Here is a 24,774-nt window from a genome sequence, read left to right as displayed (position 1 = left end):
TTCACAATCTAACAATAAATATCATGTTCTGTTGTGAAACTATATAAGAAATAGTTAATCAGAATGTTTACGATGGATTTTTTTATTGAATTCATTTTGATTATATTTGCTTTCTTCATTAGTTGTATATATATATGTATTTATTCATATACTTTTTTATCCACTTTGATTAAAACGTAAATTGTAATTTACCTGATTTATTTTTCGATGGATTGATGTCCTCTGTAATTTGATTAATTTAATTGTGATTTGATATCAGTAGTAATGTTACTACAAATTCAGATTTTTACTTTTGACTAAAAAGATAAAATGGATCTTTTATTTACGTAATTACGTAACTTCTTTTAGCGTTTTCCAGGAAACATAAGATATGTACATCTCATATATAATTAATCTATCAAACAAGACGGATCCTCGTTCCTCATGATCCTGAGACTCTTATTTTGAAATTGTGTTTCCTGAAACCGGAACATCCGCTGACGTCGCTATGAATGTACGAGTTTGACGCAAACATGGACACAAACAGTACAGCCAAGGTGTGAATATTTTCATTAATGTAAATATTCACATGCTGACAGAATTAGTTATGACATGATTTTCAGTTACATGGTAACTGCAGGTTAAAGATCAGGGTGGGGGAATTCCTCAAGATTCGTGGGAAAAATAGGCCATGCGCAAGACTGCTCTTTGAACTAGTTAAAAAGTGCCTTTTTCAGCTCTAACGTTAATATCATATTAGATTTTTTTAAAGATTTTATAATATGTAAAAGTTCCATTTTATTGATTTAGTCATAATAATTAGACAAGTTTCTTTTGACGACTAACAGGCAATTATTAATATAGATTTTATGTTTTTAATATTATGATATTATACTCTTTGCAGCTTGAGTTTGCAGTGCAAATGTCATGTGACAGCTGTGCCAATGCAGTGAAAGACGTTCTACACAAAGAACCAGGTGAGACGAACATGACATTTTGTTACGTGTTTGAGTCATATTGACATTACACTAATATTATTATAATATATATATATTAGTGGTGGGCATAGATTTTTTTTTTTAATCTAGATTAATTCCAAGATTAATCTAGATTAATCTAGATTAAAATGGCTCATTTGAATTCTGCCGAAGGCATTCAGAATATGTGTGCTACCCAAATAATGACTAAAAGTAAGTCTTTGAGAACGGGTTTCTCAAGCCAGGTGGCGCATTAGACCAGGGGCCCATCTCCTGTTTCCAAAATGCATCACAAACTGCTTGAGAAAGCTGTTCTACTATGATAATTGGTGATGAAAATTAAATTATGTTCAATAAAATGAACTTGTGTTTACTTCCGCATTAGCTAAGGGATGCTTTGCGTTTAGGTGGTACTTGAGACTGGAAGAGCTCCTACAATACATTTACATTTAGTCATTTAGCAGACGCTTTTATCCAAAGCGATTTACAAAGAGTGAGGGAGCAACAAGCGATATGTCATACAGGAGCCATAATACATTAGATCTCAATACAAAGTTACTGGTTTCAACTAAAGCTAGACCAGTACCTGTTGAGAGAAAGTGTTTTTTTTTAAACCGATTCCGCATTGCACAAGGTGCAAACAACCTTAGTCTTGTCGATGTTTCTACTGGGAAGCTTCTTAAAAATTAATATTCCCTGAAGCAAACCCGGCGGCTTCATAGCTGCATCCATGTTAGCACGTCACGTTTGATGCGGTAATTTCACAGTAACGTTATGTTGTGTTCAGACCAAACGCGAATGGCGCGTCAAGCGCGAGTGATTTATATGTAATGCAAAGAGCCAATAGACCTACTTGCTGCGCGAATTGCGCGAATGAAGCCCTGGTTATGAGATGATGAGGCGGCTTCTGCTTCCACGAATGACGCGAATCACGCGAGTTGAAAAATCTCGTTCTCGCCCCGTACAGTGCAGTTAAGCTGGTATACATCCGCGCTAAAATATCAAGGTGAAAGTCATCATAGCTTGCGTAGTATAGACCCAGCTCCCAACCCAACTTTGAGAATAGATTAACGGCGACATTTTTTTTATCGCGCGATAAGAGTCTCACTGCGTTAACGGCGTTAAGCCCACCACTAATATATATATAATACAATTGACATCAATGTGTGTGTTTTAGGAGTGCAGTCAGTGCACATAGACCTGGCGAAAGAGGAGGTTTTGGTTGAAACGGCGCTCACCTCTTTGCAGGTCCAGAGCCTCATCGAAAGCACTGGCAGGCGTGCTGTGTTGAAGGGAATGGGCAGCTCAGAAACAGGTGGGTCTGCTGTCTTATGTACCTTGTCATGTTTTATTTCATTCGCTGCCCAAATATGTGACATTGTGTTCTTGTTTTGGTCAGGACAATAGACGCCTTTACTGTTAGTAAACACCGTTACGCGTTTTTGTCGGCAGAGCTTAGCTGGGGGCAAAAGAAATTCCTCTGACCATTACTAATGGTAGGGAGCACGTTGTGTTTGCTTGCTTTTTGAGAATGACTCGAAAAAAACGAATTTATCTTTAACATGTAATGTCACTCACTGTGTAGGACCGCAATATATATTTTTAAGTTGACTTTAACGCAAGGAAAAGGATCCAAAACTTACATATAACATGAGCCTTCTCACTGTTCCCTCTCCCTTTATGCGAATGCACTTATGACAACTAAAATAGATGACAAACAGTTCCTTTTATGTTTAGTTTCTGGCCGATAGTTTACTGGTAGTTGTATAACTAACTAAATTAGTGAACATACCCTATAAATATATTTTTTTATGTTTAGTGAAAAATATCATTGTTCCCCAGTTTATGATTTAGGCATATGTTAGATATTTTTAGACACATACCCAAATCATAATCCACACCAACAAAAGACAGTAGTTTTTTAATCTTAGGTAGGTTGTGAAGTGAAAAGCTAGCATGTTTAATGATCGTTTCTGTTCAGTCCGCTCGTTTTATTGTGTTTAACTACAGCTGTCGTCAGTGTTTTTGTTTGACCATTGCAGCATCCACCACCAGTGTGTCCTTGAGCAAGACACTTTACTCCACGTTGCTCCAGGGGGATTGTCCCTGTAATAAGTGCGCTGTAAGTCGCTTTGGATAAAAGCGTCTGCCAAATGACTAAATGTAAATGTTAAAATATCAAATTGGAGCCTGTATTCTTTTGATTGTGGCACTAAACAACACAATAAGATGATATTTTAAACTCCTTTTGTAGCCGAATCTGTGCTGGTTTGTATTGGCCGTCTCCAGTTTTCTCTTCGTTTTTGCCTCCATTATGTGCCATGACTTAAGCGTGACGCCGGCGAGAAAGTTGTCTATACAGCAGTTGTGAGGGAATAATGATGAACGTCACTAAAATGTTACTCTTTGAGGTACTTGGCCATCATTTAAGAAACTTAAACTAGCTTGAATTAGATATTTCTGGTTCACTTTGGTCACTTTGTTGGATTAGTCTACAATTGAGTATTACGTCCAACGTGAGTGTCTTTTATGTTTCCAAATTCCCGCAGAGAACAGCAGGGTAAAACTATTGATCATTTGCTTGAATGTATGTAGTTGGTTATTCTCTCGAAACCATTAAACATCATGACAGTAATGATTTTAAATATAAAACATTTAATTCAGTAACACAAAAAATGTTCATAATAAAGATAATTATGTTCTTTACCTTGCATAAAGAATAATTTTATTGGATCTTATTGCATTTTCAGCTGAAAAACTCATTTCTGAAACATGTCCTTCTACGTTAGAATAAAAGATATGTTGTATCGACCGTGCGGATTTATTGAAGCTCTCGCTTATTGCAATTTTAACCTGTGTGTGGACAAAAACATCCAGTCAGGCAGCAGAACATCTGCTTCATCGTCTCCCTTCCGATAAGTTCAGACTGGTACGCATAAGAGGAGTTGCGTGCAAATAGCGTTTTTTGGTCCTACACCTTCAGGTCCTACACCTACAGACCGATGATATATAATTATAGACTATTATTTGACCACTGTACTTCCTTATTGCTATCAGGATGTAAAGAGATTTCCAACGAACAAGACGCATTTTTTTTTCTGAAGAGGGACTCTTACCCTGCCTTTAAATTAAAGAAAAGCAAGGACAATGTCTTAGTTTTTTCCAAATTAAAGCGACTTTTGAATTTTTTTTCTGGAATATGGAAATATGTTAATCTAGGTATCTTTAAAATTATGTCTGGGGTCTTGGAAATCAATAGTTTCACCTTATTAAGAGCTTTCTAAATTAGTATTGTGCAACAAGTGGGGCATTTTTTTTTAATGTTTTTTTATGTGTTTTAGATCTGGGTTCTGCTGTGGCAATGTTAAGTGGGACAGGGCCAGTGCAGGGCGTTGTCCGTTTTCTGCAGCTGTCAAAAGATCGTTGTTTGATTGATGGGACGATTGACGGGTTGACACCTGGAGCACATGGCTTTCATGTGCATGAACTAGGGGATCTTACACAGGATTGCATAAGGTACCGTCACGCTTGACTTTTCACCTTTTGATCACAAGATAATAACATTTATACCACTATTAAACAGCATGTTATAAAACATAGAGTCATGCAAGGCCTTTGTTTAGTAGGCCAGTGTTATCTTTACACAGACAAGTTAAGACTGCTCTGGCTATATAAATCTCTATTGCTCAACGTTCATAATTACCTGTTTAGGTAAAAATATATTTTATTAACATAATATAACTGCACTTTTGTAAATGTTCAGCATGGGGTATGTTCAGCAGGGTTTTTTAAATTCTAGTTTAAATTTATATATGCAGCTTCAGATCATTTAGTTGGGTCTGACTTATTTTTTTCATGAAACACAAAAGGAGAGGCTTTATTAAATAAAAAGATGTTGTAAAACTTATCCATTTTTCTCATATTCCAGTTCTTGAAGCCATATGAAACAGATAACAATTTTTTTTCTTGAGGAGTGTTTTAAAGGGGTCATATGACACTGCTAAAACTAATGTTATTGTTCGTTTTACATGGAATGCAATGCCTATACCCGTTTTAAGGTTAAAAAATGCTGTATTTTCCACATACCGTGCATGTTTGTATCTCCTCTTTGCCCCGCCTTCCTGAAACGTGCAGAATTTTTACAAAGCTCAAATCTCTGAAAGCAAGGTGTGCTATTATTGACCAGTTAACCAGTGCGTAGTGATTGGTCGAAAACTGCAAGCGTGTGACAGAAATGTAACGCATCTTACCATATTTGGAACATCAGGTTTCAAAGCATTGTACTGACAGGTATGCCCATCTTACTTGTTAATACATTTGGGCGGTCTTAGTCAAATCATACCTCAAACTGACTTAGATTTGTGGGGGTGTGGTTACACGAGGCGTTACTCTTTAGTGAGACTATGGGGGCTTAACGTATTTTCCTCTAGGGCGGTGCTGGGGCATGCTCCCCTGTAAGAATATTTTGCATACTTTAAAGGTAAATTCTGCAATCTGTTGTATTTTAAGAGCAAAATTAGGTGTTCAATCTATAAGAATACAATAGCTATTGTAGTAATTCAATCATTGGCTCCATATATAAATGGGGATAATAGGGCAGAACACGTGGTAAAACGTTCACAAATAGTCAAAACATGTAGAGCATAAGCCATCAAAAAATGATGCAAAATTTTAACAGTTTAACTAATTGAATTATTACCATATATTAAAACGTGGGCTGGGCATCAGGCCTTCTTCACAGTGCCATTGTCCCACTCCCCCTCATGGTAGTATCACTTTACTATCCGGAACAGAGCATAATTACATTATTATGATGCGCCGACTGAGTAATGTTAAGTTTGTGATTGATTATGTTTTCAACTTTATGCGCGAGTTGCTTAGACTTATAAGTTTATATCAAAGTAACACAAGAGCAATTAATGACAAGACCATTTCTCCTGCGGTACACGCCGATCGGTCTGAGTAGCACTGCTTGATGTCCAACAAACCAAATATATTGACAAGTTTGGGACAAGGTGACATAGAGCAGCATGTAACTGTTTCCGCGAGACATGATTTTTCTTACTGGGACAGCCGAAGACTTGGGACCATCATGCATTCAAATCATTCAAATTGGCCCGGTGTGCAATCAAACTGCATTCTGTGCCTGAGCAAGAAACAAAAATGCCCAAAACATTTTCTTAACTAAATTAATAAAGAAACTAAACAAAATATAATTTACCATTAAAGCGGCCGTGCAACAGTGTTCATGGATTCTGACTTCTTTACAATGTAAAACGTGCTGTCTTCTCATGCTTAACATTTGTCAAAAAACAAGTTGGGTGTACTACGTAGTAATAGTAGTCAATACACCCCCCCAGCCATCGTACAGGTCCCAACTTTTCTTAGTCCCGTATTGGACAATTCTCCCGGAAAAGCATACGGCACGTCCAGAGCAGGAGAAGGAGCATGCGCAGACGTCACTTTCACTTGTGTGGAGGAGAGAGAGAGAGCATATGTCCGCGAAGATCAGGTGTTTGTTTGTTCAATGCATTTGGGTGATGAATGTTATATAAACTTTAGATATAACGCTGGATTTGGAGACCGATTGAAACCCACTCCGCACGCGCCGTATGTTTTTTTATACATGTGATCAAACTAAAGACTCTTCGAAGATGCGAAGTATGCAATACTTATCTATAGGTACTCAAGATTAATATGAGATTGTCAGAAACCCTGTGTGTTACGCCCGCTTTAAAAACAAAACTAAAATATTTAAATACTTTTTAACTATTATTAATTCTAAATTATTTCAACAGTTTAAATGGTGTCATTCACATCCATCCATCCATCCATTTTCTACCATTACCCGGGGCCGGGTCGCGGGGGCAGCAGCCTAAGCAGGGATGCCCAGACTTCCCTCTCCCTAGAAACTTCCTCCAGCTCTTCCGGTGGGACTACAAGGCGTTCCCAGGCCAGTCCTAGGTCTTCCCCGGGGTCTCCTCCCGGTGGGACATGCCCGAAAAACCTTCCCGGGAAGACGTCCAGGGGCATCCGAAAAAGATGCCCGAGCCACCTCAGCTGACCCCTCTCGATGTGGAGGAGCAGCAGCTCTACTCTGAGCTCCTCCCGAGTGACCGAGCTTCTCACCCTATCTCTAAGGGATCGCCCAGCCACCCTGCGGAGAAAGCTAATTTCGGCCGCATGTATCCGCATTTATGACCCACAGCTCATGACCATAGGTGAGAGTAGGAACGTAGATTGACTGGTAAATCGAGAGCTTCGCCTTGGGGCTCAGCTCCTTCTTCACCACGACAGACCGGTACAGTGACCGCATTACTGCAGAAGCTGCAACGATCCGTCTGTCAATCTCCCGTTCCATCCTTCCCTCACTCGTGAACAAGACCCCCAGATACTTGAACTCCTCCACTTGAGACAGGGACTCTCCACCCACCTGAAGTGGGCAAGCCACCCTTTTCCGACTGAGAACCATGGCCTCAGATTTGGAGGTGCTGATTCTCATCCCAGCCGCTTCACACTCGGCTGCAAACCGTCCCAGTGCATGCTGAAGGTGCTGGTCTGATGGGGCCAGCACGACGACATCATCCGCAAAGAGCAGAGATGAAATCGTGTGGTCCCCAAACCCGACGCCCTCCGGCCCCTGGCTGCGCCTAGAAATTCTGTCCATAAAAATTATGAACAACCGGTGACAAAGGGCAGCCCTGCCGGAGTCCAACATGCACCGGGAACTAGTCTGACTTACTGCCGGCAATGCGAACCAAGCTCCTGCTCCGGTCGTACAGGGACCGGTAGCCCTTGGCAAAGGGTCCCGAATCCCATCATTATTGGGACACATCAGTATTTCAATTTGTGTTTCAGCACAGTTGGCAATGTGTTCTGCACCTGTGCCACATATATATATATATAACAAAATAAAAAAAACATAATATGAATAATTTGCTATTAAAAACAAAACTGAACTATTTTAATGGTTGCTGCAGTTTCAACAGTATTATTCACATCATTAATTCAAATCAGTGCTCCGGCGCAGTTAGCAATCGGACTATGTGTTCTGCACCTGGCTGAGCCACAAACAAAAAATACTCAACTGAACCCTATCTTAATAAAAACACTAAACGAAATTTGAATAATTTGCCATTGAAAATCAAACTGAACTATTTTATTTGCTGCAACAGCCTGTGTAATTCAGAGGTACAAAAAACACAACGGGCTTAAGGAAGACTTGACTTCAGCGCTGTTGTGTAGACGCCCTGCTCAGTTTAAACGACAGAAATGGTGTTTGTCAAAGGTCACTACAGACTGCTATTTTAGCTGGAAATAATATTGGAGCTGAACATAATGATGTTCATGCCATGAGGTGATGATATCTGAATGCTATGCCGTTCACTGATAAAATCATGTTTTTACTGGTGGAAAACTGCAGTGAATACTGAAACATAAGTTAGATTTTACTTCGCAAATCCTGGCCATTTCGCGTGTCTGCGTTTCAACTGCGAAGACCGAAACAGTAGAGAGCGAGTTTGGGTTCGTACATACAGTATTTTGTTTGTGTGTGTGTGCTGCCCACATTGCACTGAAGCAACATAGAGGGGGACGCATTTCGTCTAGCTGTGAACAATGGCACAGCAATGAAACAATGGTGCAGAATTCAATGAAATTCAAATATATATTTAAGTTGTTATAAGAAAAAAATTGTCTCATATTAAGACTGTAAATGAACAAAGGAGACTATGGTGGGCCGCCATAGTCTCGTCAATGGATTAGAAACACTGGAATGCATCTTTTCTTCCAAAACATAAATTTTTGCAATTTTATGTGCCTAATATATGCACGGGCAACATATAACACACCAAAGACACAGAAAAACACGTATTCGGCCATATGACCCCTTTAAGAAAAAGCACTCTGTACTTTTTTATCTGAAATACACTCACCTAAAGGATTATTAGGAACACCTGTTCAGTTTCTCATTAATGCAATTATGGTGGTGGTGTAATGGTGTGGGGGATGTTTTATTGGCACACTTTAGGCCCCTTAGTGCTAATTGGACATCGTTTAAATGCCACGGCTTACCTGAGCATTGTTTCTGACCATGTCCATCCCTTTATGACCACCGTGTACCCATCCTCTTATGGCTACTTCCAGCAGGATAATGTACCATGTCACAAAGCTAGAATCATTTCAAATTGGTTTCTTGAACATAACGATGAGTTCACTGTACTAAAATGGCCCCCACAGTCACCAAATCTCAACCCAATAGAGCATCTTTGGGATGTGGTGGAACGGGATCTTCGTGCATCCCACAAATCTTCATCAACTGCAAGATGCTATCCTATCAATATGGGCCAACATAAAGAAGGCTTTCAGCACCTTGTTGAATCAATGCCACGTAGAATTAAGGCAGTTCTGAAGTCAAAAGGGGGTCAAACACAGTATTAGTATGGTGTTCCTAATAATCCTTTAGGTGAGTGTAAATCCAGTGTTGTTTCCCCAATGTTTATATTTGAATATGATGCCTATATTCCTATTTTTCTCTCTCAGCTGTGGAGATCATTTCAATCCTTTCGCCAAGCAGCATGGAGCGCCTCAGGACTCAGAGAGGGTACAGCTGTCTTCTCTATGTTTTACAACGAGAGTACATGATCTATTCTTTACAGTTTCTTCATTGATCTTCTCAGATGAATAGTTACCTCTGGAGTAAGAATCAATTTACAAAATGTTTTGAATGATTTAGAACCAACTTTAAAAAAAATGGAAATAGTTGTTATTGTTTTAACTGCTTAAATAGTTTTTGCTGCTTATTAATTATACTCTTGATATTTTGGGTAGAGATTAGTGCTGGGCGATATATAGGTTCAAACTGAATACCGGTGTGTATTTCTGCAATTAATACAAATGACTAGAGGTCCCCAAGTAATACTAATCTCGTGCGAATAGTGCTCAGGGCACAACAAGCGATCTCTAACAAAGCAATAGTGACGCATAGTACAAAAATGTTTTACTCACATAAGATTGCTGCGCCATTCCTATCAGATCCAATATTGACGACACAGCACTGCACAAATCCAGAGTCGATCTATGTCTTGTTCATGAAGGAATCCTTTGAGAAATTAAACAAACAAACATTCCATGTTTTTCACACATTAGCTGGAAAATCTTTAAAAATAAACGTTAACCCGCATTACTAATGTCGAAATCGAAGGAAGGTTATGCATCGACTGTATTCTTCCACAACTAGGGATGGCACAATATTTAGCTATCTTTAAGGGCATGTTTGTTTATTGCTTGCTCGCTCTATCTTGTTCCGCGCCACTGGTTCTATTGTGTGAACCAGTGGGCGGGGCTGGAGAAGTAGTCGTTGATATTTTTTTTGTGGAGGCGGTATTCAACCTATCAATGCCATCATAGGTGCATTCCAGAACTTGGCATTCGACTGGTGTCAAAAACTAATGTAATCTCAGTAACAAGGGCATTTTCAGTTCTGACACTTACGTCATGTTCGCGTGAATACGATTCCCTCTTCTATAACAAAAAGTCGGGTACATTTTTTTATTTTAATTCATGCCCCCTTCAAATATACTCACGAACAAACATTTTCAAAAAGCGATTGTGTTCCCCTCATATCTACTCAATATAAGCATACAATATGATGTGTTTATAGTTTGAACTGTTTCTCTATATGCTATGATTACAAATAAGGGTCTGTAAGGAGGATTTACAGCGTGAGACGATCGCTTACATCTCACATATTTAAGCTTTTGTTTTATGATTTAAAAATATGATTTCAGGAAATCATGAAGCCTTTGCATACTATTCAGTTCTTAAAGTAGTCTAAATTTGGCAGTTAATATAGGTGATACTGTCACCATGACAGTATAAAAGGGCATTTTTAGTCAATCAACAGCACTATTTCCTCTCTCAATCATTAGAAATGTGGTTAAAAAAAGAACCGTCATGTACTGGGAAACAACCCGGAAAATACAGTCATATAAATTTTTGGTCATACTGCCCAGCACTGGTAGAGATACAGAGATAATCTTAGATAATTCTGTGTAATAATTTATTTTCACATATTGGTCTGGTTTACAGCATTTGGGCGATCTGGGAAATATTACTGCTGGTCCTGATGGCAGAGCCTCATTCAGATTAGAAGACTCCCAAATAAAGGTAGCCAATTTTAGTTGTCTTGGATGCAATGAAGGTGTTTGTATGTATTTTACTTCCATGGGTATAGTTCAAATGTAGTTCCTTTTGAATATAAACATGTAAAATATCCAAATGTACATATAAATATGATTAGTAATGATCTATAAGTTTGTTACTTTTTCTATTCAGATATACTTCTCTTTGCTTAGTCTGTATAACAGTGCTTTGCACCAGGTTTGACATGCCACGTTTCTTGTGATCAGTAACATTGTGGTAAGAACACAGAAGTATGAATAAGCTGTGATGCCATTGATCAGGGCTGTCCAAGTCGGTCCTGGAGGGCTGTTTTCCTGCAGAGTCAAGCTCCAACTTGGCTCAACACAAGTTTCTAGTCTGCCTAGTGAGATCTTGATTACCTGGTTAGGGTGTGTTTTTTACGAACTAATTTTATTACAACGGGCCGCCAGGACCAACTTTGGACACCCATGCCACAGGCTGTATTTTGCATTATGTATTACACATGAGTCTAAGCGAGTATCTAGCAAACGCGAGAGTCTCTTTCATTAAAAACTCTTTTGACGCGTCTGCAGCAGGCACGTATTTTGACATGGATGCACCAACACACATGACGGGCTAAATACATATTTTGCCGAGCGTCGCATTACTGCTTCCCCTGTAGAGGAGTCACAGATCGCCACCGTTTTGGACCTCCACATATTAAAGGGATGGATCACCAAAAAATGTAAATCCTGTCATCATTTACTCACCCTCAGATTGTTCCAAACCTGTTTACATTTCTTTGTTCAGCTAAACCAAGAAAGATATTGGGAAGAATGTCAGTAACCAAACCAACCTCATCCCTATTTACTTCCATATTTGGGAAAATAAATACTATGGGATTCATTGGGGGATGAGATCTGCACAGTTACTGACATTCTTTGTAGCAGAACAACATTTTTTTTCAGGTTTGCATCAACTTGAGGGTGAGTAAATGATGACAGAAATTTTCACTGTCCCTTTAAATATGCCAAATGGGTTATAAGATTTTCTAGAGCCATCAGCCTTGAATACTCATACATTGGCTTGAAGTTATTTGCATCCACCCTTGCAGAAATCTGATTTTTGTGGTTTCCACGGAGGCAAGACAGACATACTGGTTAGCTCGATGAAAATAACTACTCTTTTATGTCCAGAACATTCCATCTGTTCACTGTTTGACAGGTGTGGGATGTTATTGGTCGATCTCTGGTGGTGGATTCTGGGGAGGACGATCTGGGGCGTGGGAGTCACCCACTGTCTAAATTAACAGGAAACTCTGGAGAGAGGTGAAATATTTTAACCATCTAGATATAACAATTTTTACAGAGATAAAAACAATAATCACTACCTACGGAGTGTTTGTATGTACAATATGAAAAGACCGAACTGTTGTAGGTAAATCAGCCTTCAAGAGAGTTAATTTGATTGTACTTCATGATCTTCAGTGTTTATCTAATAACACCCTTATTCTCTCTCACCCTCATTTCTCTGACAGGCTGGCTTGTGGAATCATTGCACGCTCTGCCGGGTTGTTTCAAAACCCCAAACAGATTTGTGCCTGTGATGGTGTAACTTTGTGGGAGGAGAGAGATCGACCCATTGCTGGGAAAGGACGCAAAGTCACTGACACACCAGCAGCTCATCTTTAATGGAGTGAGGATGTGACTGTACTGCACATCAGGGACTGAAAATGGGTGTGAATTGCAGTGAAGGAAACAAGGGCAAGATGATAAAAGAGTGACCAAAATGCCATTTGTAGCAACCTTAATTTATTACACGATAAGACCAAGTTCTGATTAATGACACAAATACAGAATCCATTTATAAATGTAAATGGATGCTGTGAACAAAGACTAACATTAATTTTGACAAAGATTTCCTTTAAAAGTCCTATGGAGTTACTGTTATCCAATTTAACATGAATGCAAAGTCTTCAGAAACATATGTTAAAAACAGTTGCTTACATTTCTGTCGTTATTCAAAATGTTCTGAATTACCATAGCCTATCTAGTTTTTCAACATGTATTCAAGTATTCTTTGACTTTTTACTGTATAAAAAATCTAAATGTATTTAAAATTTCGATAACAAATTAAGATGAGATTAAACATTGAAACATTGAGACTGACTGTATTTCTGTGAAAAATATTTTTTTCAGATGGCTGTCTTAGATTATTCCGAAAGCACAAAGGAAGCCATATAAATTTAGCATAAAGCAGCATTTAAGAGAACTATATGGATACTTAAATACTTAACATTTGATTAAGATATATTTATTCTTTATGATTAAGTCTAATAATGCTGCTCTAAGGTGCCATATACAAGCAATGTTTTGTAATGATTGATGTTCAGTTAATTGCAGTTCTTTAAGTAAAATCAACTATTCAAAATAGTTCACACAGTTCTCCACTAACAAAAAGGATTATAATGCCAATTTATCTTTTTTATTTTACTTTCTTTTTTGCTACAAACGTAATACTATGGGTTTTGGTACAAGCACAATGTTAAAACCGTGTTATTTTTCTAACGGAAGACCTCGGGCAATGTTAATGAATTATGTTAGCGATTATTCATTACCATGGTATGTATCATATTATTGTACTACAACGTTAAACCGTCATGTAAAAGTCTAGTTTAATTCAGTTTTGTTACATTCTTGTTAACAAAAAAACAATGATGCACGATGTAGGAGCATCGTGCGTGTATGTGTGTGAATGCATTAGCATGCGTTCATTCCTCCCTGCTGAAGAATGATGATAGAGTTTCTAAAGAACGGAAGTGGACCAACCATTTTGAAACCCCGCACCGCTTAGGTAAGATGGAAGATTTTCCCTCTGTCTGCATGTTTATGTCTGAAATAATTCATTAAATCATTCAGTAATATCAATAACAGACGGTTGTGAAAGAAGTACGGATGACGCCGCTAAATCCGCGATGTGATTTGTAACGAAGCGCTGAGGTATGAGGGTCCAGAGACACCCTAAAATCCTTTACAAAACGAATCCTAGTGTTTTCTGCTGGAAAGCGTTAACGAGAAAACAAGATAGAAAAACTGTGAGATAATACGGACGCGTTGTAAATCGTTAGCGCGATCATTTACAGCAGAGATCGATAGTGTTGTGTAAACATCTGTTGTGTTAAATGTAACATTCAGACACGCGTTACTCATGTTTTTGACGCCAGGCGGATATAAAGGAAACGACGAGTCAGCGTTTTTAAACGTATTTATAAACCACAGCAGTCGTTAAAAACAAATAAACGCGAAATGTGAGATTTGCCAGGTTGAAGACTATATGTACCCATCAATGTGATGTGTTTGTGTGTGTTGTGTACTGTAAAACCGAGGAAGTAAAAACGTGTTTACTGGGCGCGTGCACTGCGTCACCAGATTTCTGTGGCTTTGTGTCTACTCGTATTTCTCTTTATTCGCAACAAATGTTTGCTCGACATTTCCACTTTTTTACCTTTAAGAATAATAATCATGGTTTTATGTAAAAGTGTTGTAGCTAAACATTTTTCGCGGATTTATTTACAATTTGCATAACGGTAGATTTTATGGTTAAACTATATAGCGAGACAATGGTTGATTTTTGGTTACTATGGGTTTACTTCAAATACCGTGGTTAAACTGTGGGTACTGTAGTTAGGTATTAAGTTTTCATAAGTGATGTCCAGCCCTGTATAATAACATGGGACACGAGTATGACAATCATTTGTCTGAAACGCTCTGCAATAATAAGATAATGTTTTTGTAAGAAAATATTTTTTCAGTGTTCCTTAAAGTCCCATAAAATCAAAACTAATGTTTTGTGGCATTTAGTATGTTAGCTTTAAGGTTATCCATAACGTAGTGTTTTTAGAAAATCATATTTAGAAGATATTCAAAACCGACTGTCTATTATTTCTCCAAGTAAGAATCTACAATTTGGCAACATAATTCTGCACTTCAGATTCTTATACATTTTTCTGTCCAATCAAATGCACTTTAGATTCTCATTATATAATCACTATAAAAGACGTTGGAGCTGCCTCTAAAACATGACAAACTGATAAACATTCACATTGTCTTGATATTATAAAATAAATTGGAAGGTAGATTTTTACACAACTGGTGCTTTCACAGGGTGTCAAATGCAGCTTTGCCCTGCTTGACCTAGACAAAGCACTATTGGTTGTTTTGAAAATAGGAGGATCTACTTGTTTCATGTTTTTAGTTTGAATTATTTTTATGTACTTTAATGTGTCCTATAGTGTTTGGCGATATGCTTCATACTCTGATCGTTTTATCGCCGACCTGTGAGATCAAGTATACACTACAGTATGGGGGGAGGAGACAATTTACACATTTATCCATAATATGCCGTATTTGTGAGAAAAAAACGAAGGCGCATTTAGAATACCGTGAAAATACCAGTGTTTGGCCACAAGTATGATTCTATTTAGTAGGCATTCAGTGCAGCTGGCAACATTGCACTTCCCACTGCAACCTTTTAACCAGAGAAAGTAAACTGTTGCTGCAAATCAATGTCATTAATCCAGAAGCATCATTGATGCACGTGTGCGCCATAAATGACTTGCTTGCAAGCGAACGGGAACCACTCCTGCTCTCATTTGAACCCCTCACATGCATAACAACCTCTCTCGCATGAAAACTCAGATCACACACATAACAAGCTCTCTTGTGCAATTGGGGTGTGCAATGCATGTTTGTGCTGTTTAAGGGGTCATATGGCACGGATACGTGTTTTTCTGTGACTTTGGAGTGTTATAAGTTGCCCATGCATGTATTACACATGTAAAATTGCAAAAAATTAAGTGTCGGAAGAAAAGATGCATTCTATCTAAAAGCAAATTCTCACCCAGACCTGCCTGAAATGCCTGTGTAACCACAACCTAGAAATCTATGTCAGTTCGTAGTATTATTTGACTAAGACGTAAGTAAAGAGGGCATACCTGTCAGTACAATTGCTTTGGAACCTGATGTTCCAAATATGGTAAGAGGGGTTATATTTCCGTCACACGCTTGCAGTATTCAACAAATAACTATGCTCTGGTTAACTGGCCAATCAAAGCACACCTTGCTTTTCAGAGCGATGAGCTTTGTAGAAAATCTGTGTGTTTCTGAGAGCCGGGGCAAAGAGATACAAACATGCACGGTATGTGAAAAACAAAGCGTTTTTTAATCTGAAATCGTGTATACCATTCCATTACATCTGAAACAAACACGATAATGTTAGTTTTAGGAGTGTCAGCTCACCCCTTTTATTTGCAGTAGTCATTCGCAAACAAGCCAACTATCGTCAAAGGAATCAGTTATCGCTAAAATGACTGACTATTGCCGAGACACAATACTAGCTTCTATTGGAACAACACTAACGCCCTAGCTACTTTTCAAATAATTCTTCCTTGTCTGGTATGTCATTGAATACTTTTTTTCTTCTTCCCAGCACAATGGATAAGGGCCATACGGTTAAGCTCTTTGTAGGGAACTTGGCCCTGGAAACCACGCAAGAAGAACTTTCAGCCATCTTTGAGTCGTATGGCCAGGTGGTTAGCTGCAGTGTCTTAAGACAGTTCGCCTTTGTTCACCTACAAGGAGAGGGTGCAGCCGAACGTGCCATCCGGGAGCTCAATGGCCGAGAGTTTAAAGGTCGTAACATTGTGGTGGAGGAGTCCCGAGGACGCCCGCTCCACTCAACAAAGGTGTTTGTGGGTAATCTGAGTAGTATGTGCACAACAGAAGATCTCCAGGAGCTGTTCCAGACCTTTGGGAAAGTTTTGGAGTGTGATAAAGTAAAAGGTAAAGAGAGCTTGCTGAATATTTACAGTATTTGAGTATTTGAATCTAGCAGATGCACATAGAATCCTTGGTAAAAATCGATCTTCCACTAGCTAAACATAACAAGGTGGTCTTCTTACACAGGTTATGCCTTTGTTCACATGGAGAACAAGGAAGACGCATTGCAGGCTATCGAGGCTTTGCATGGGACCTCTTTCAAAGGTCGACCACTATCTGTGGAGCTTTCAAAAGTGCAGCCAAGTAAGCAAGCCCCTACCGGTAAGATACCATGCGTAAGCTGCGGCAAACAAGGTCACTATGCAGGCGAATGCCCAGCTGGAAAGCCCACCATGGAGCAATATCAAAGCCAAGCAGCCGTGCTAGCTGCAGCTGCCGCCGCAGCTGCTGGTCTACCGCTGCAGGTTCAGCAGAGTGTCCACAACTCTGTATACAACACCACTACCTTTGACCCAACTTATGCTGCACTAACAGGACTGACAGCTGCTGGTGCAAGGGCGGAAGCAGGGACAGCGGTTTCACCGGCCGTCTACGGAGCACTAGCTAGTCAAGTGTATGGAACGGTTGCCAATCAGCTGTACAGCGGGACGGTTGCAAATCAGGCACTAAACACTAGCGCTGCTGCCGCAGCACAGATGTATGGGTCTGTTAACCCAGCTCTGTATGGGCATATGACAAGTGGTGCCATTGCAGCCGCTGCAGCAGCATACGGTCCACAGGTTTACACTAATGCGGTAGGTAATCCAGTGTACCTAAGTATGGAGTTACCGGCAGGTGCTGCCGCTGCTGTTAACCCGGCCTATACAGTAGCACAGGCTCTCTACACTGCTACCCCAGCTTATGGAGCTCTGGGAGCAGCCGATCCAACAGCAATCTTCGAAGCAGCGAGGGCTCACTATTTTGCACAAGGGCAGCAGGTGCTAGCTGAGCAGCAACAGAATAGCTCAAAGTCAGGAGAGAGGGACAGGAGTCCACTAAGAAGATCTGCACCTCTGTTGCCAGACCCGGTCATGAAACCATTTATGTACCAGAGGGTGAAACGCAGAGCCTTGTTGCCTACGCCTGCAGGTCGAGAGGAAGCTGCAGCGCAGGAGGAAGACCCTATAGCCAGGTACGTTTCCTGTTATTTAATGCTAAAAGATAAAGCCAGTTTATGAAATAATTTAATGTGTCTATTGCTTCAGTATTGATTTACTATTGGGTGGTCTGTGTCTGTGTGTCTGTGTGCAAATGTGTCTTTTGTGTTTCTCTCCCTGTCTAATGGTATGTGTGTTTGTATATGCATGTCTATGTGATTTTCTTTACTCTTTCCTCGTCTGTGTGGATGTGCATGTGTGTTTCGTCCCCTCTGTCTCTCTCTAGATACTACGCTGAATACTACCAGCAGTACCAACAGTTGCAGCAGCTCCAGCAGTACCAACAGTATCAACAGTACCAGCAGTACCAGTATGCCTACCCACCTCCCAACCCCCTCGCAGCGATGCCCGGCCTTTCCACCCTGTCTGGTGTGCCTGCTCAGCAGGTGGCAACCCTCGACTCCCTCAGGCCAGTGCTGCCCGCCGCCCCCGTGCCTGCCGCTGCCGCCATCGCCATGGCAACTCCCCGCGTGTATGAGCCTCCGCCGATTCCGCCGTCGCACAAGGAGCCCCTTCTCCGCCGTGCCGAACTTGCCCTACACACCCCTGAAACACCTTTCCGATAGTGTGCTCCACGTCCTCTCTGCCTCTCCTTTCCATGTGTTGCGTGCGTGCGTGCGTGCGTGTGTGTGTGTGTGTGTGTGTGTCAGAAAAAAAACACAAGTGTATGTTTATTAAGTGTGTGTGTGAGTGTGCGACTAGATTTAAGATGGTGGGCATGTTGGTTTTAACTATAGACTGGAATCTCTAACCTTGGTTCTGATCACACACCCGATGCAGTTAGAGCTGAAAAAGGGAAACTGCATGATTCTATCATTCCTGCTCACTTAACCAATGGAACACATCAATGGTCAGTTTTAAGAAATAAAGGAATAGTTCAGCCGATATCAAGAAATATTTTCTCACCCTCAATCATTTCAACCCTCATGTTTTTTTCCTCATTCTTTTGTAAAATCAGCAGCATAAATGGAATGTCTGAGCGTTGTTCCCATAACAGGAATGTTGAAGGTGATTTATATTTACAACTCCTAACATAACTCCTAGTAAACTGCACAAGTCATAAAATGACTTTATGAATTTTTTACTTCCTTATTGCATCTTTGCCATATAAATCACAATTGACTTTCATCGTATGGAAAGCCATAGCTCAGACAATTTTCTGTAAAACACGAAATATGGAACACAGAAAACAATTTGGGATCTGAATTTATTTGTGGGTGAGTGAATAAAGATCGGTTTATTGGTTGAACGTTTCTTTAAATTCTGTTGCCATTTAGTTTTAAGGGGTAGATTAGACATGAAGCTTTTAAACTTTTATATTCATAAGTGTTTGTAATCTTTGAATGATACTGTACTTGATATTTTTAAATATTGTTTAATCTAGTTATGTGAACCTAATCTGTTTACGTATTCATATCGTTTTGAGAATTTCGATTTCAATACATGTCAAAAGCATTTCAATAAGTTGAATGTACGTTTACTCCAAAGGTGTGTGAAGTGTAGGACCAGGGTTGGACAAAGTTTTACATGTCTTTGTGTGCGTTTCTTGTTTTTTCTGGGATTGTGGCGTAGCGTGTATGCTTTCTGTTGGTTGTCATGACAGGAACGCAAACGTGTACACGCGCACAGGGAAACAACCTCGATTCACACGCACATGCATACATATCCCTTACACCCCAGTTGGGAGAACCTTAGTGATGACCTTTAACCCGCCCCTTCCATCCCTGTCCACCCCCATCCTGAAAGCTGAAAGACACTGTGACTTCTCTCCCCTCCTACTTTAATGTAGCTACTTTCATAGACATGATGTACGGAAACCAGAGGAAGGTGTAGCTAGTCAGCTTTTGCTGGGATTGGCCATCTGGCTGGTCTGTCTTATGAGAGTGTCTCTACGCTCACTGACTTAACTGCCAGAATGCATTGCAGAATCTGTTTTTGTAAGTGTGTTTTATTAATGATATCATGTTTTTATAAATAGTGGTAAGGGACTCAAATATCCATTTAAAGAAACTTGTTTTTTTGTTTACAGCTGCAAGAGCAAAGACATACTTTCATGTAGCTTTTTCATAATGATTGTTTATAGTCAAAATTCTTTCATTTTTTTCTAGAAAAAGCAAATACAGCCAAATTTATAAGTAGCCTGATGATTCTAATGCCTTAGTAGAGAAATGTTTTAAAGATTTGCTGTTTTTTTTCTACCAGTAGTCTAATGTGAAACTGGTTTAAGGCTACACGGAAGTGCTGTATATTCTGTGGTGCTGGGATTTGGGATTAAATGAATTGGGAGAATCCTATCAGTTTCTTTCAGTCTTCCTGCTCATTTCGCTGCTGAAACGCCATAGATAACCCTCACTGCATCTCTCTCCATCTCTGTATCTGCCTCATTTAGTGACAGTATTTCATTCGTTCACCATGCCCCTGTTCACACCTATGTGCTGAGGATGCCAGTGTGTGAATGTGAATGTTTATCTTAGAAAGTTTTGCATTGACATTCTTGTTTGTAGTTTGTATTTCATTAATTGTTTCTGCTGCAAGTGTTCTCAGAACTGAAGAGTTTAAGATCTCTACATGATCTTTACCGAATATAACAAGCCTTAAAATAAAATCCTGCCTGATCATTTAAAGAGGAGAAACGCAAGAGATTTGCTTGGAGCTTTTTTTTTGCCTTTTGATGTTTCTTAATTGTTTTTCCCTTGTGAAACGACCAGACTCGTAAGAATGGGAGCCGTGATAAGAAGCTAAAGGACTTGAGATCCCAATCTCACCCTGTCTCTATGGATGGGGTAAGTCTGGGGGCAACCCCACTCTAAACCCTTCCCAAGCCCCACACACCATACCAAACCCTCTCCCCGGAAGCAGCACAATACTGAACGCAGATTTTGATCTTTTAGTCAACCACTGTCGTCATGCACCTTCTGCAAACTGGAGTGTGGTACTATGAATATTCTTGACAGTTTGGCAATTTCTGTGTGCATGTGTCAGGAGACATCTGCACTAATAATTATCTTAAACCATTATCTTAACTTAATGGGGTGACATTAAAAACATAAATGTTACACTCCTCCCATGCCTTTGCCCACTTCTGCTTCCTTTTTGTTTTTTTATTTAAAGTTAAAAAACAAACACTTTCTGATGTGACTGTTCCAACTGAACTAGGTCCCTATGGAACTGTGGACACCATATGCAGTGCTGGTTGGGGGGGAAGAAAGTTAGCATCGCGCAATGCACAGGAAGTTCTCTAACGCTCCATTCAGGTAAAAGCACTGTGCCTCCGCCCCCTTTTTACCTGTCGTCCACCTTTATATCGTCTGCGCCTTGACCGTGTACCTGCTCAGTTTATTCTCACCACCACCCCACCCCTCCTGTAGGTTTTTCTCACTTTTCGATACCATTGCTAGAGCCAGCTGGGTTCTCAACACGCCAGTGTTATGCTACTATCTGTTAATGCCAAAGGGGGGTGATGGGAGTGAACCTTTACCGCTTCTGCGGTTAGTGTGTTTTCAAAATGGGTCGAAGCTTGCTCTTGTAGCTGATTTGTTGGTTTATGCTGGTTTGGCTTTCTAGAGAATGGGGCGGTAAAAGCAGTTGAATAAATGGGTTTGTTAATCTATAAGTGAAAGCAAATATGTATTTAAGTGGCTATGCAAAGCTATCAAGAGTTGACTAATGAAGAAAGTGTGTAAAAGGTGAGTGTTCGCTGAGAGTCAACTGCTCTAAGGCTTGGAAGATATGGATCTTGCTCGAGTATCGCCGACCTTGCCTAGACTCCCTCTCTGTGCCTTTTTTTTGTTTATTTAATTTTACCCCCAGGCTTCCTCGAGTCTGCTCGCCGTTAACGCCCAGTTCTCCGCCGCCCTCGTCGCTTCTCAAGTGCTAGTTGTTAAGTTTGTTGAGTGTTAACCACTGCCTAAACACATTCCTAAAGCTCTTAGTCGTTGGACTAGAGACTCCGACGAACTTCTATTCACAGGACTCTCATTTGTACTCTGTGACGCTGCCAGCCCTTGTCTTTGTGGGTTATCATTGATTATTGTTAATATTTTCTGTATAAGGATATGCTCTTAGTCTGAGGCACAGTCATCCAATTTAGTTGGTGTTAATCGGTGTAAAACCTGTTATATTATTGGGATGACTTTAAAGAGTTAAGGTAATGTTTTGGGTTTGATACAAAACGTTTTTATCAGTGTTTGTGGCATAAGGTTCACAGAACATAATTTGACGTGTCAAATTATCCAAAAATTACAGTGAAGTACACCTGGGAAGTTTTTCTGAGGGTTTTAATGCAGAAACGTGAAGCTCATATTGCTAACACTGTACAATAAGGTTGTATTTGTTAACAATAATTAATGCCTTAGCTAACATGACCTACGTTGAAGAATACTTTTGTAGCATTTATTTATCATTGATTCATGTTGATTTTTAAAATCTAAAGTCTTATCTGTTATGAATACAGACCTCTTCTGCGAGGAAAACCTGTTTACTTTCGGTTTAAAGGTAAGACACAACGTTCAAATGCCAGGAACAGGCAATCTTGTTTAATCATTTGTATATGTAATGTCATGTACGTTATTAAAATACATATTTATATTTTATTGTTGTGTTATACTGTGCCTGTCAAAATTATTTGCAACATCCGGACTACCATGTGTTATTATTTTTAAGCGGTTGTTATCTGGGAATGTAAGACCTCGAAATGTCATGATTGCCAATCAGAATCAAGTATTCCAGAGTGCCGTGTATTAATTTTAGTTAATGCAAAGTGAACAAACTAGAGCAATTGTATTGACATTAACATTAACAAAGATGAATAATGTTAAAAATATATATTGTTTATATAGGTCATGTTAGCAAAGACATAAGCTAATGTTAACAAACCTTATTGTAAAGTGTTACCAAGTATTTGTGTTAAGACACCATTTTTTCTTTAATATTTGAATTGTATAGTTGTCTAAAATTGACATTCCAAAGTAACTTTTCATTGCTGATAAACTTCTGGTGTTACTAAATGCAGTTTACTCAGTGTATGAAATGCTTTTATTTCCTTGTTACATGATGAAGTTACAAAGGTCATATACTGTACGTTACGCAGACAAGGTTAAAATGCCATTTGATCGCACTAGGCTCTCGCAAATACATAGAATGTTATGAAGTCTTATGATATGACTATATTTCAGGTATATTGCCTGGTCCAGTTATTTAATGCGAAGGCCAACCTTGGTTCCCTTATCAAACGAGTCTTACGTTTCCGTTTTAAGTGACTAAATGTATCACAAGAAGATGGCACAGAGTATAAGTATGTCCTGTAAGATTAGAGCAGTTTCAGATTTTTTTTTATTAACTAATAAAGCTGCTTCAGAGCTCCTATTAGACTCTTCCTCTAAGAGAGAAGTAAAGTGTAGTTTTACCTCACCTCACTAGAAGGTGCTGTTGTCCTCGGTTTGTTTATCCTAGGTGTTTATGCATGCATGTTCAAAGGAAATCTCTTTGCTCTGCCAACGCATGCCAAAGCATTTAACATCTTTACAAATATTATTGCACACAATTGTAGTCTGCATGTCTAAGTGAGACCTTGGGGTCTGTTTCACTTGCCTATGGATAGAAAGATATAAAATAACCATTAGCCCTTGTTCCAGTTATTTATGAAATCTGGAATTACAATATTTGAATGCTTTCTGTGATGTCGAATGTCTGATATAATAGATGTCAGAGGTGTTCATGAGGAACCTTTCATTTAAGATATGAATGATGTATCTGTAGAATCTCTGTGAATCCCCATACATTTCCGGTGTAAACCTTCTTAAATCTATTCATTGAAAATTTCTCCCCCCAACCATTTCCCTCCCCAATGATGTCATCGTTTTGAAAAAATGTAACCGATCTCTTCTGCCGCTCGCTTCTCCTTACATTTAGAAAGATTCATGTTTTTCTTTTATCTCTTTTGTTTTATTTTTCCATGAAACATGGATTCTTTTTGTGATTTTTATAAGGTTACGACCTAGCTTACCCACTGGGTAAAGGCACAATTCGAGGACTTTTGAAGGGTAAAGTCTGACATTTTATAATTAATGTATGAAACTGGATTTATTTCCATTGCAGGCGATAGGATTCGAGCTGGTTGTAATATTTTTTACCTTATATTGCATGCTTTGTTAATGTGTGTGTACATGGCAAAACTTGTAATTTGTACTCTCCTACACCAGCTTCTGCATGAACACTGGCATTGCATGCTTATTGCAATAAACTAGTACTACCTGACAGAGTATGCTTTGTTGTGCTCATTTACTTATCATGATTAAAAAAAATAAAAACAGTTGAATAAATATAGTTTGTCCTTTTTTACTGTCTTTAAAACTGTTTTGGGCCTTGTGAAATACATAATTAAGGATAAGGTCACTAAATCTAAATTATGAATCTAAACAGGTAAAAAGCACTTTCTTCCTTTTGAGATTGTTGTAACAAATGAAGTAAAAGAAGGGGGGGGGGCTAAATATCTTAAAGCAGGCCTGGGAGCTGCACTATTTTCTTCCCATAGCAGTTGAGCGTGAGTAGTTAAAACTGGCCTCAATACTATTCTTCGGGTATGAAGATATACTCTACTGCCAAGGACAACAGGTGTTCTTAGCAAACCAGGGGCCATTAGCAGGCGTGTACGAGGTCTTTTCCTGCCCTCCACTAAATCGGCCTCTAGTTATTGGCCCTAGT

At 39.3% G+C, this 24,774-nt stretch overlaps 2 protein-coding genes across 4 annotated transcripts; both read left to right on the top strand.

Annotated features, from left to right (window-relative positions):
• Positions 1-455: 455 nt before the first annotated feature.
• On the top strand, positions 456-13,261 carry LOC130427233 (copper chaperone for superoxide dismutase-like). The gene is made up of 8 exons (XM_056754502.1): positions 456-536; positions 884-956; positions 2,134-2,271; positions 4,298-4,472; positions 9,498-9,558; positions 11,046-11,123; positions 12,324-12,427; positions 12,637-13,261. Exons 1-8 carry the CDS (start codon positions 492-494, stop codon positions 12,788-12,790), a joined length of 828 nt encoding a protein of 275 aa, XP_056610480.1. The 5' UTR covers positions 456-491; the 3' UTR covers positions 12,791-13,261.
• A 495-nt stretch (positions 13,262-13,756) lies between these two features.
• rbm14b (RNA binding motif protein 14b) lies at positions 13,757-24,327 on the top strand. 3 transcript variants are annotated; one of them, XR_008906644.1, is made up of 5 exons: positions 13,757-13,952; positions 16,587-16,939; positions 17,063-18,047; positions 18,299-20,855; positions 21,229-24,327. XR_008906644.1 is itself a non-coding variant. In XM_056747602.1 (4 exons), exons 2-4 carry the CDS (start codon positions 16,591-16,593, stop codon positions 18,636-18,638), a joined length of 1,674 nt encoding a protein of 557 aa, XP_056603580.1. In that variant the 5' UTR covers positions 13,757-13,952; positions 16,587-16,590; the 3' UTR covers positions 18,639-24,327. The 3 variants fall into 3 exon arrangements, 2 of the variants coding, with proteins under 2 accessions (XP_056603580.1, XP_056603585.1); XM_056747602.1 differs by having other exon boundaries at positions 18,299-24,327; XM_056747607.1 differs by lacking the exon at positions 13,757-13,952 and adding an exon at positions 13,963-14,098 and having other exon boundaries at positions 18,299-24,327.
• The last annotated feature ends 447 nt before the right edge of the window (positions 24,328-24,774 follow it).

Source organism: Triplophysa dalaica, chromosome 1, assembly GCF_015846415.1.
Source record: "Triplophysa dalaica isolate WHDGS20190420 chromosome 1, ASM1584641v1, whole genome shotgun sequence".
NCBI classification, from domain to species: Eukaryota; Metazoa; Chordata; class Actinopteri; order Cypriniformes; family Nemacheilidae; genus Triplophysa; species Triplophysa dalaica.
The sequence above is the reverse complement of the archived record's forward strand: the minus strand, read 5'-3'. Positions and strand labels throughout refer to the sequence as shown.